Source organism: Anopheles arabiensis, chromosome 3 (genome assembly GCF_016920715.1).
Source record: "Anopheles arabiensis isolate DONGOLA chromosome 3, AaraD3, whole genome shotgun sequence".
Classification (NCBI taxonomy): Eukaryota; Metazoa; Arthropoda; class Insecta; order Diptera; family Culicidae; genus Anopheles; species Anopheles arabiensis.
In genome coordinates, this window is record NC_053518.1 from 42,397,612 (window position 1) to 42,410,937 (window position 13,326).

General features: G+C 43.5%; 2 protein-coding genes across 7 annotated transcripts in view; one reads left to right on the forward strand and one right to left on the reverse strand.

Moving 5' to 3' along the window:
- LOC120900280 (ATP-binding cassette sub-family C member Sur) overlaps nucleotides 1-13,326 on the reverse strand; it is a 75,536-nt gene that overhangs the window by 34,880 nt on the left and 27,330 nt on the right. For all 6 annotated transcript variants that reach the window (XM_040307071.1, XM_040307067.1, XM_040307065.1 and 3 more), the window contains one exon: nucleotides 6,749-7,936. In XM_040307071.1, the coding sequence (XP_040163005.1) occupies nucleotides 6,749-7,936 (1,188 nt within the window). The remainder of the gene's footprint in view (nucleotides 1-6,748; nucleotides 7,937-13,326) is intronic.
- LOC120900281 lies at nucleotides 3,709-6,229 on the forward strand. Its single transcript, XM_040307072.1, has one exon. The coding sequence runs from the start codon at nucleotides 3,831-3,833 to the stop codon at nucleotides 5,934-5,936; it is 2,106 nt and encodes a 701-aa protein (XP_040163006.1). The 5' UTR covers nucleotides 3,709-3,830; the 3' UTR covers nucleotides 5,937-6,229.

The window sequence follows — 13,326 nt, forward strand, 5'->3', positions numbered from 1 at the left end:
CGAACCGCTTACCGCTAACGGCAGCACGCCGACCGCTTACCCAGAACGCATACTCTTACCGTTTACCTCTAACCTCGTACCGCTTACCGCTTACCCCAGATCGTGAACCACTAACGGCAGAACGCCTATTCATACCGCTTACTTTGATCGCGTACCACTTACCTCTGACCGCTTACCTCTTACCGCTTGAAAAAGTATTGCATCAGAAGTGTTGCATCTTACCCATACCAGTGATCGTATCGAACTTATTCATACCGCTAACCCAGAAAGTGACGGAAGTGTTTAATCGAACATATTCATACCGCTAACCCAAAACGTGACGGAAGTGTTTTATGAAACGTATTCATACCACTAACCCAGAAGTGTTGTGACAAACATAATCTAACCCCTGAACAAGAAAGTGTGTGTCTTTCTTAAACGTTAATCAAACCCTGACCGTGTGAAAGCGAACTAAAAGGTGTAAAAAAGTGAAGTTTCCAACGAACCCGTAAAAGTGACAAAAAAGTGAACGTTTAACAAACATTACAAGTGCTTATCTAACCAGGTACAATGTCGCTAATTCGTTCGCCGGCGGCTGTGCCTGGACCGTCAAGGGAGCAGGAGGCTTTGCCTGGACCGTCAAGGGCGCCAGACGCGAACGGAGCAAACCAGAACGAGGACAGCGTTTCAGATGTGTTCCCTATCCTCGATGACATCGCAAGGGCTGAACGCCAATTGATCCACCTATTTCGGCAGTTAGATCGCATGGAGGCCAACTACAACCAGAGGAAAACGGACGTTGCGGCACTCAAGCTGATTGCGGTAAGATTAAACGAACTTTCTTCCGAAGCAGCAGCCGTGTTTTCTGTGTTATTTGAAGAAACTGATCAAACTAAGTACAAGTTGGCAGAAGAGCGCTATAGCAGTTTCGACGACAGGATTTTTGATCTGAAGGTAAACATACAACAAGGTATGTTGGCTCTTACTCCTAACATTCAAATAACAAAAAGTGATCCCGATCGAGAAAAGCCATGCGTTAAATCAAACCGTGTAAAACTTCCCGAACTAAAATTGCCCAGTTTTGATGGAACCATTCGAGATTGGCCACCTTTTCGTGACGCATTTTGTTCCATGATCGATTCATCTGACCAGTTGTCCGATAGCGACAAACTATCATATTTGCTGACCACCGTAACAAAAGAAGCCAAGCGAACAATAGAAAACATTCCGATCACATCCGCTAACTACGCCGTTGCCTGGAAACTTCTTACCGATCGATACGAAAACAAATATCTTCTTATCAAAGCATATTGCGATGCGCTGTTCGAGATTCCCGCCTCCAAAAAGGAGTGTGCCGAAACGCTCAACAGTATTGTTAACGAATTCGAACGAAATCTGCGCCTGTTGCAAAGCGAGGGAGAAAAAACGGAGCACTGGAGTACCCTTCTCGTTTTTCGTCTTACCTCTCTTCTTGATCCTACCACGCTGCGACAGTGGGAGTTAACGCGCAGCAACAAAACAATACCATTCTACAGCGAGCTGGTCGAATTTCTTCGAAATCATTGTCGTACGTTGCAATCCGTAAACAAGCTATCTGTCTCGCTCAAACCAATTGACACAAATCGATCAAAAGAACATGCCAGAGATTTCGGCCGAAAAGTGCAAACCGTTCACGCAGCAACACTCGACTTGAACAAGTGTGTGTTTTGTTCTCAAACTAAGCATTCGCCATTTCTTTGTCCCGTATTCAGACAAATGCCAGTTTCGAAACGAAAAGAATTGGTAAAAAACAAAGCCTTGTGTTTCAACTGTTTGTCTTCAAATCATCGACTGAACCAATGCAGTTCGAGTTCTTGCCGGGTTTGTGGGTTGAAACATCATACAATGCTGCACGCGGAAAATGTTTCGCAGCCAGCCCCATCTCCTTCTGTTACTGTTCCACGAACACAAGAACCACACACGTCGGTTTCACATTCTGATCGCACACAATTAAACCCTGAACCGTCCACTTCTTATTCTCACGTATCGATGATAACGCAGCCAACCCAAATCATACCGAAACAAGCACAAATATTACTTCAAACAGCGATAGTTTCTGTCTCTAACTCAGTCGGTAAACCCTTACCTGTACGAATATTGCTCGATTCCGGTGCGCAATTGAATATTGTCACTGAACGATTGATACATCGCCTTCGCTTGCAAAAACATCGCGAAATGCATCGCATTGGCGGAATCGGCAAAACTAACCTGGTGTCGCAAAGTTACGCAAATTTAGACATTCAATCACGGCACAAAGATTTCAAGGCAATCGTAAAATGTCATATACTTCCGGAAATAACTCGTGAGCTTCCTAGCAGTCCCATAGACATTTCCTCATGGGAATTGCCATCAAATATCGAACTTGCTGACCCAACCTTTTACCAACCTGGACAAATAGATATGCTTATCGGTATCGATTTGTTTTATGACATCATACAAGAAGGCTTAATTAAACTTCCAAACAGCAAAACCGTATTGCAGAATACTTGCCTTGGCTGGGTGGTTGCTGGACACCCACCAATTGATCATACGCCTTACGCACAAACCTCGAATGCTTTTCATGCTTGTAGCATTGAAGAGCAAGTGGCAAGATTTTGGGAGCTCGAATCATGTCAAAGCAAAAAAGGTATGTCGGTAGAAGAAACGACATGCGAAGAACATTTTCTCAAAACATACAAACGCGATTCAAATGGCAGATTGGTTGTTCGCTTACCCATAAAACCGAACGTACTTACCCAGTTGGGAAACTCATACCATACCGCGATGAAGCGACTTGATCAACTGAACAACAAATTTCTTAAACAACCTGAATTGAAGGTAGCATACAGTGCTTTCTTAACAGAATATTTGAACCTTGGTCATATGGAACAAATATTTCAAACCGAAACCGAACCGTCCTATTTCTTACCTCATCATGGTGTACTTCGTCCAGACAGCTTAACAACAAAACTACGTGTAGTTTTTGACGCTTCTTGTCGTTCTGATACAGGTGTATCATTAAACGATTCGTTAATGGTAGGACCGGTAGTGCAGGACGATCTAATCACAATCATTCTGAGATTCCGTATGTCGAAATATGCGTTGGTAGCCGACATAGAAAAAATGTATCGGCAAATATTAGTCCACGAATCAGACCGTCCGCTACAACGCATAGTTTGGAAATCAGATACAGATAAACCGGTACAAATATTTCAACTAAAAACAGTTACTTATGGTACTTCAGCTGCACCTTATCTAGCGACCCGATGCTTAACCCAACTTGCAAAAGAAAGTGAAAATACACACCCTGTTGCTTCAAAAGTGCTCAACAGAGACTTTTACATGGACGATCTGTTGACAGGAGTAAACGATCTGGAACATGGTAACTTACTCTGCAGTCAACTGATTTCGTTGCTCGATTCAGCTGGCTTTCGTCTACACAAATGGGCGTCTAACGCCACAGAACTTCTCGCAAATATTCCTAAACAGCTTCAAGATGAAAGATCCATCCTACAGCTTGACGAATCATCAAAACCCATAAAAACTCTCGGTTTAAAATGGGATACCACGAGCGACAAATTCATCATCGATGCACCCAAATGGCCTGATCACAACCTTATCACGAAACGTACCGTACTATCAGATACATCACGCTTATTCGACCCATTGGGATTGGTCGGACCTCTAATCTTGCTGGCTAAACTCTTTTGCAGGATCTGTGGAAGGAACAGATCAGTTGGGACGAACCATTATCTAATGTATTTGAGCAACGATGGTTGTTCATCCGTGACAATCTGGCGCAACTGCATGATCTTACTATTCCTCGATGGGTGATGTCTACATCCAAACCCGTATGCGTAGAGCTTCATGGCTTTTGTGACGCGTCCGAAAAGGCCTATGGAGCATGCGTTTATGTTCGTACAGTAGATCAGTCCGGAACCATATCATCTAACTTACTTGTTTCCAAATCACGTGTGGCACCCATAGGAAACTCAAAGAAGGAGCGAAAGTTAAGTTTGCCCAGATTGGAGTTGTGTGCTGCTCATTTGCTCGCTCAACTTTATCAAAAGGTACGTACATCCTTACAAGCCGATCTTACAACATATTTCTGGTCAGATTCCACCATTGTCTTACACTGGTTGTCGTCGCCATCATCACGCTGGAAGAACTTCATAGCAAACCGTGTATCTGACATTCAACACCTGACTTCTGATAACTGGCACCATGTTCCTGGCGTACAAAGTCCCGCAGATTTTATATCTCGTGGAGCGAACCCTGATCAACTGGCATGCTGTCAATCGTGGTGGCATGGCCCTGACTGGTTGACTAAGTCACCAGAATTTTGGCCGATTCAGCAACATTTACCTGATCATCAAACTAGCAGTGAAGTGCTAGAAGAACGAACCGTACTACTTAACCAGACCATCGAAACGAATCCCATATTTTTGTTGTACTCATCTTACCCCAAACTGCAGCAACGTGTTGCATGGATACGTCGTTTCCTGTACAACATCAAACCAGCTAACAACGATAAACGTCTTTACCCGTACCTCACTCTACAAGAACTTCAAGAGGCAACCAAATGTCTTGTACGAATGGCTCAAAAAGTAGTTTTTGGTGCCGAATTTTTAAGTCTGCAAAAATCTGGCCAAGTTGATTCTAATTCCCGTCTGAAATCGCTTACCCCATACCTGGACGATGATTTACTGCATGTTGGCGGGAGACTTCGTCATGCTGATGTGTCTCCGTCCCGGAAACATCCTCTGATTTTGTCAGCTGGGCATCCTCTTTCAATGTTGATTGCTAACCATTACCATTTTTGTTACCAACATGCCGGAGCAACATTACTAATTTCTCTTCTAAGGGAGAAATTCTGGCCGCTTCGAGCAAGGAACCTGGCTCGCCGAGTAGTTCATTCCTGTGTGAGCTGTTTTCGAAATCGACCAACCCCGCTGGAACAGCTCATGGGAGACCTGCCGCGAGAACGTGTCACACCAACCTTACCCTTCTTACGGACTGGAGTGGACTTATGTGGTCCTATTTTCTACAAATATCCTAATCGAAAAGCTCCACCAGTCAAGGGCTATGTAGCTATCTTCGTTTGTCTGGTCGTAAAAGCAGTACATATAGAGATGGTTGCAGATCTCTCTACCAACGCCTTCCTGGCCGCCCTTCGACGCTTCGTGTCACGACGTGGTCGACCACAGCTGATCGAGTGTGACAACGCGAAAAACTTCATCGGAGCTTCTCGAGAAGTGGCACAATTAGCAAAACAATTTCAAACTCAGCAGTTTCAACAGACCGTTATCAAATCATGTGCCAACGAGAGTATCGAATTTAAATTCATACCGCCGCGTTCCCCCAATTTCGGCGGATTGTGGGAAGCCGCAGTAAAGTCATTTAAGACTCATCTCAAACCCACCATCGGAAACGCCATTCTTACTTACGAAGAATTTACTACCTTGCTAACCCAAATCGAAGCTTGTTTGAATTCTAGGCCGCTTACACCGATGTCTTCTGACCCGAACGATTATGAAGCTCTGACCCCGGCACATTTCCTAATACACCGCTCTATCGTGGGACTTGCGGAACCATCTTACGAGTCGAGACCTATCAACCGACTGGACCGTTACGAGCAGGTTCAAGAGTTTCTGCGCCGCTTGTGGAATCGATGGTCATCGGACTACCTATTGGGCCTTCATCCTAAGACCAAGTGGACTAAACAGCGAGATAACATCACCCTGGGCACTATGGTTTTGGTGAAGGAAGATAATCTTCCCCCGCATAAATGGTGTTTAGGGCGAGTAACGGACATCGTGAAAGGAGCGGATGGAAACGTCCGAGTAGTTTTTGTTAGAACTAAGGATGGTGAATTCAAAAGGACTATCTCTAAGCTTTGCGTCCTCCCAATCAGACAGACTACTTCAGAGGAGTGTTGAATCTCTTGGTGATTCAACGGGGGGGGAGGATGTTGAGGAAATCGTATTCCGTTTAGCATACGTGCGCGCGAGAGAAAGAGAAGGAGAGAGAGGGAACTTAATCGTGTCGCCGTGCGCTGCTCAACGGGAGAGCGCTACGCGCTGACCGAGAGAATTCTTATCAGCTTAACAAGTCGCGTTCTGATCTCCGTACCAACAGGTCGCGTTTTGACCTCAGACCCAAAAAGTTGCGTTCTGACCAATCTGTTCTAAAGTGAAATAAACTTGTGAATTAACAACATCTTACAAACATATACAGTGTTCGGACAATTAAAAGTGCATATCACATCTAACCCCAAATCCCCCACACACACTTATTGAGTAAAACGTACATTCACAAAATTAAATGCTACATTTACAAAGCACTCCAATGGATGCCACTGAACATTCCATTTTCTCTAAAAGTCTACCTTTTAAACCGCGAGCACCCAACACTGCTCCCTTCTCTCCGTGTCACCGATATCGCACCCGGTTGTAGTAATGCAGACAACAACCGATGCCAACAAAGACTGATGCGTTGCCAGCAAAATAAACACCATCATAAACGTTGGCCCCTATTTGAAAGGCATCAGCAGCTTGTAACATTGATAGGAATTGTAGCCGCTTTGGGAAGGTTGTGCGCGCCCGACGCTGTATGCCAAAAATCTACAACGCAAACGTGACCCCGGAAAAGCGGTCCCAATAACAAACTCCCTACGGCGATCCATTTACCCCATCACGCAGGAGGACACTTGAAAACAAACTCGCGCACACACACGCACATACGCACTTACCTTCAGCGGTATGGCCCACACATAGTGTACCATCTTCACGAACGACATCACGTTGAACGCATCGTCCGACATTAGGTTGGTGATGGTGCCAGCATCGTGCGCAAAGTTTGGCGCTGGTAGCTTTTCCCTTCGTTCCGATGTGCTGGCTACTGCTGCTGCTGCTGCACCGCCGGATGACGATGATGATGACGCATTTCCGGACGCTGGTTCTTCCGCCGGTTGTGGTGTCTTTTCCCGAGCATCACAAATCAAGCGCTCCGCAACGCTGTCGCCCTCCCAGGACAATCGTTCCCCGGCCGTGCGCCCTTTGAACTGTTGAACTTGATCGCCGTTCGTTGCATTTGGTGGCCGCCGTCGTTCATCACGCGCCTCCTCGCCCATCTGTGCGCTGTTTGCAACCGATGTTTTATGTTCGATCGCTTCCGTGTCCAATTCGGTTGCAGCTGCTGCTGCTGCTGTTGCCGTTGCTGCACGCCTGTTGACATTGTTCTCATCCGTACGCTCCCGGTGGCGTTCATTTGCTTCTGCCCCGGGGCTGTTTCTTCGCTGCGGTTTGCTTTGTTGCGGCTGGCCAGCCCCTTCCCGGGATGGCCGGTGCGACTGATTCCGGGCTGTTCCGGTGGTGCGCGTGGGAAGTTTTTCCACCACCGGGTGAAAGCAGCTCGTGCTGAGCAGCAACGTTTTCCGGTACACCAGCCCTTGGAGAGCATTTTTCAGCCGAATGCCTTCCTCGTCCATCAGGTGAGTGCTCGCCTGGGAAAGGGTTCCCTGGGCGAGCGATGCCACCAGCACGAGCACGCACACGATCCATCCATTAGCGAACAGGGACGCCCAGGTAAGAGTGAGCGCTTCGAAGCCATCCATTTCGACGCCATTTCCAGTGCCGCTGGCTGTCACCGCAGGTGATTGATTTGATTTGGCAAAGCTGCCGGCGGCGGCGGACAAGTTTTGGCTGGCGTCCCAGTGCGCTGTCTCATTGGCCAAAATTAGCGACGCTGCCGGACGCGTTTCGGGGACGCCCGACGCCGTGGCCACCAGCGACTGGGCGGCAATGTAATCGACAATATTGGAAATGCAAAGTGGGCCGACCAGGGCGCACAAATCGCCCGCCAGCTTAAGAAGCCCGCCGAGCAGGAACATCCGCCATCCGTTCCGTACGTAGCAGCGCCACAGGGAGGCTCGAGTGCTCTAGCGAAAGGATTGGAAAAGAATGGAACGAAAACGTTAAGAAAGATTAATTGCATTCGGCAGCAAATTTGGAACCGGGCAGGAGCGTTCGAAAAGTCACATCTGTTGGACGAGCAAGGTGCTCAGGTGTACGGTGTTGTACTATGCTTTAAATCCTTTGATGGATGTAAACGAAAGAATGGATAGGATGAAGGTGTGTAAGAAAAAAAAGTATCCCAGATAAAGACGGATTTTGGAGTTTTTCCTGGGTCTGGGGTTTTTAACTCTGAAAAAATCAGAATATTGCTGCATGCTATTGTTTTAAATCAAATGATTTCAGTATTGATGATCAAATGAGTAAAGTAACGCTATATTGCTTAAATAAATTCTTTTCCATCATTTTTCATCTTTTCATCATTCATTTGGGCATGAAACAACCAAAAATATAAATGAGTATCGCATTTTTGAAGTAAATTTTGCGTGTCCACATACACCTTGCGGTTCTCATGTAAAAAAGGCAAACATTCTGAATAAAATTAACGGATAGTGTTGCCACGATCAACAGAATTTTCTCAATTCGAAAAAGTCTGCGAGAAATATAACACAAAAGTTCTTTTAACAGTTTATTTTACCGAAAAGGAGGTTAAAAAATTACTTCTCTCTCCGGGACTTTCATGTGCGAGAAAAAGGGCGCTTCTTCTGCTGATGCTCCATAAGTACCCTTTACTCTCGTTCCCGTTCGACGCGACGGTCGATGCCCTTTTTCCTCATTGCTTCTTCGGTTGATCTTTGTATCGCACGAATTACATTTTGGTATGATAGCCGATCCTCGGACCGATCGATTTCGCCTTTTATCTAATTACACGCTATTAGTGCCCTCTATCTGTCGAATTCTAATGACCGATTAAATGAACCGTTTGATTCTTATCAACAGATAGCTCTAAGTAAACCAAGACTATAAAGGCTGGGGGACACTGTGCGTACTCGCTAGTGTAATTTTGATTTTCATTAGCGCATCTGGCGGCGGCTGGTGGAAGCTTTATTTTGGTCATGGAAGCAATGGTCATGCCGGATCTCAAAATTAAGTAGTTTTTCCATCGTTTTTTGTCATGAAAATGGATGCAATGCATGCAGGACATGTGCATCTATCTTTTACAATCTTTTCTCGTCAAAAACAAAAATTAAGTACAAAACATATAAAAATAACATATTTTCTGGAGCGGCAAATTGTATGGCAAAATGCTTCAGTCAGCGAGTACGAACAGTGTCTCCCGGCCTTAAGGTATTTGCAAGCCAGAAATAGCCTGCAAATAAGAATGTTATATTTTATTTTTTTTTATTTAATCAACCAATTGAATGAGGCCAATCGGCTCAAAGTCTTTATAAAAAAGCAAAAAAAAATCTTGCGGCTTCACCACAATTTTCACCTCTCATGCGTTTTCAAACACCATGCGTCTCCACCGAAATCAATTCAATTGTGTGAAATACCATGCGTCTCCATTATGAATAACTTTGTTCCATAAAACACCATGCGTTTCCTTTTTAATTAGGAGATAATTCTTATTTTTCCTTTAACTTTCTGGGTGCTGTGTAAATCGTTTTTGATCCACGGTTTTTATTCACTCTCCTTCTCTGCGATTGTTCTTTCAGCAGCAATCAACAGCAACCGCTCTCTTACCATGTACTGTGTTCTCCCCAGAAACCCAATGCCGAATGCCAGCGCTAAGAGTGTTAAAATTATAAAATTATGTTAAAACTCCATTTGAATTCCTGCGTGTAAAAACGTAAATAAATGTTCATGGATCGCAAAGGTAAGCTCATGTAGCAATTGCATTATCTATCGAAAGAACGTACTATTTAGAAACAGTCTGATTTGTTTATTTTTGAGTGAAAGGCTTTTGCAAAGCTTTTTAAAATTAGTAATATTTTATCTAGTGTAATATACACGGTTTTTTTAGTTTTTTCACAAGGAGTTTATTGTAGAAGGTCTTTTCCCAAAGCTTATTTCTTTTTCTTCTCCTTTGACAGCTCGCACACTGTCACTTCTTCGGACATCGTATTTGTCAAAACCCAAGATGCTCACAAACCCAAGATTACTATAAACTCAAGATGTTTACACTAGTATCATTTTTCCTCAGGAATTTGTAAACTAATCGCTCAATATTTCTTTACAAAAATATGATTTTTTTATTTATGTTAATTCAAGGTCGCGAAAGAAACGGATCAACACAAAAAAGCTGCGAGCCTAAACCATTCCTCTTGGTCAGCTTGAATATCTCGACCACACGCCGTCACACAAACAAGTGATTTATGTCATAAGAAACCGGTAAGATCATGCGATACAGTAACCAAAATAAAAGACCAATGAGCGGAAAAAAACCTTGCGACATAAAACCCTTTTCATGCTTGCCCATTCTATACTAATTCCAAGCGGCTATCTCAACACCCAACACTCACATGCACACACCAGGGCGTCCCTGCTTAAACGGATTCTGGTTGCGCCCCTTGTGTCCATCGTAACGAAAGCTAAAATCCACCAAGCAAAGGGCGAAAAAATAATTGGACCTCAAGGCGGATAAACGAAGTCGATTCCGGTGCCGGACCCCGACATCATTTCAATCCTACCCGCTGCAGCTAGATAAGAAAGGACCGAGCATACTGTCACATAGGATGGAGTGCGTGCAAGAGGAGAGAAGGAGGTGGTGGCACAAAGCAAAAGCCGACCCGAAAAAAAAGCTTGATTTGCATGACCGAGAAAAAGCTTATCGCGTCATCCTCGAGGCACCCATTCGAGACACAACATTCGGTGTTGGTGAGAGATGCTTTTTTGTTCCCATTCAAACCCATTCGTCTGTTCGGCTTTCAACGGTTGGAGGGTGCTAAAATGCTTTCTCGCTTTTTAAAACTTCTCCGCCCTCCTTTCGCGGTTTAGTTTGCCTTCCATTGTTGACGAGAACTACAAATCCACTGGCTCAATCTGTACCGCACCGCCAGTTGCTGAAGCGAACGAAGGGATCGCCCAAAATTTTGGTCACCGGTAAAGTGGTAAAGTGAATTAATTATCAGCTCATGTAATCCTGGTCTGTTTGGGTTTGCCGTCGTTTATTTCGGTGGTGAGAGTTGCTGCTTGTTCCACTCACCCGCTATCGCCTTCTAGTAATTAATGATTGTACAGAGCATGGAACGCGTTAGCAACTAACTGGAGTAAAAGAGATAAGCCTACAAATAACGCACGCACACACACTTACACACAGACGTCAGTTTACAAAAGCACTGAGCACTGAATCATGCTTGCATTAAAATGCTTCATACGGTGAATTGTCGTCGGAAATGAAAAGGGTCAAAGCATGTCCTACATTCACGCACAATTAGCATCACAAGTACCGCTAATGCCGCACGGATAAGGATTGTTTCGTGTCGATGAAAGTGCAGAGAGCTGTAGATGAACAATCGGAGATTAAATGGTATTTTTGTGTGGGGGAAAAAAAGGGACATCACATATATTATATTTCTGTTCCCTCATGATAAACTTTGATCTTCAGTGCAATCGGCAAAAAATGTTGAAGTAATACAAGTATTAATACTCGTGTTAACGCTTGGATAAGGGAATTAGCTCTAACTCTGAAACTAGAATTATTAGTTTTCGAACTATCCAATACAGCGGTCGGCAATCTTTTGAGGTAACGGGCCAAATTGAGTAAATAATCGCTAGCCGCTGGCCAGAACACTACTTTTTTCAGAAAAATTTATAAATTACCTTCTGAATAAAAAATAGAATCAAAATAATTGGTTAGTATTTGTAGGCAATGCGATTGGTGATATTGTCGTTTCTATGTAATTTTGTTATCATCCACTCAAAGCTCAAAATTGGCTATTGTTAATCGGGTACAAAATGCACTATGCTTTGATCATTACAAACAACAAATCAATAGCAATTTCGCATAAATAGCAATCAATGAGTTCGTCAATCCGTTGCGAAATATCATCCTAAAAAATGGTGAGTAATTTTGATAACTTTTGAATTATTACCATATTAAAAAACAGTCATATCCTTTCGCTGGCCAGATTGAATGTTACGGTGGGCCGCATTTGGCCCGCGGGCCGGACTTTGCCGACCGCTGTTCTAATAGTTGACAAGGTGCGAACTGTTCATTACAATATAAGATTTAATTTAAAAAAATCTAAACATTTCCTCTCAAGTTACAAAAAAAATCAAAAATCGATGACAGAGTTCATTGCATGCGGCTCTGAAATATATGGCGCTGAGTTGCATAGGCAATGGTCAATGGGAGAATCGAACCAACAATGGTTCAGGATGCCTTTTACCCTCTTAGGATGGTTCAGAATATTTTAGCACGGATCGTGCGATCCAGGAACACTGATAAATTTGTAAAACTATCCTAGTTTTTATAAAAATACATATGTAATACTCCACAATCAACTCAAAATCGAGGATTAAGAGAGTAATGACTAAATACATAAGCTAGAGTAAAATGATTTATTGTAACATATTGGTCACAATGCATCCATAAAAAAACGTGCACACGTGAGCGAGTAACAGCACAAAAAAGTAAAAATTTCCCATTAAGACGCATACCTTAGATTTGATGCGTAATTTTTCACCACCACCAAAATGACTACCTACTTATATTTCCTGTCACACAATGAATTATCCTGTCGGTTATGGTATACAGTAAGCGTAATTGTTAATAAACTCTCTTAATCCCTCCCCGCATAATCTCCATAATTATTTTAACTTATACTTTCCCTCCCCTTTTTTATGTCATTTAAACCCTCCTTACTCCTCCTCTGCCGCCGGCATATTGTTTCTTAGTTTATTATTCACTTACAACCATTAAACCAGCAAAACACGTAAAAAACGATCCTTTGAAGATACGAGCTAAAAAGGGAATAACAGACCCCGTTTTCCTTTTCCTATAGACCTCGTTTTTTTTCCTTTCCTATAGTTTTTTTTTAACAAAAAGAAAGTACGATACACAAAAACAAACTATCATAGCCGGGATAAAACGAAACTACATACTTCCACTCTCCGGTAGCTTTTTTCATTCCACGACAGCAACTAACAGGCTAGTGAACATCGTTTTTCCTTGTTTTCCCTGTTTTATGTTCGCTCCTTCACAGCATAATTAATCATGTCATTATTTCACACTTAAGCAGCATTTCGTAGCGTTCCTAGCGGTGTGCCTCCCTCAGCCGCACCACAAGTTTCCCGTAAACCGAACCCTTGGAAAGCGTAAGAACGTAAACTTGTCGCCAAAGTGGCTACACTTTCGTGCTTCAAAACTAACGCCACTCCACGGTTGAGCTTTTCAAAGAAGATGGAAAAGAAAATTTCTTCTGGTGACAAAAGACGCCAAAGGAAAACTATCTTTTCCTAGCCTTCTATTTTA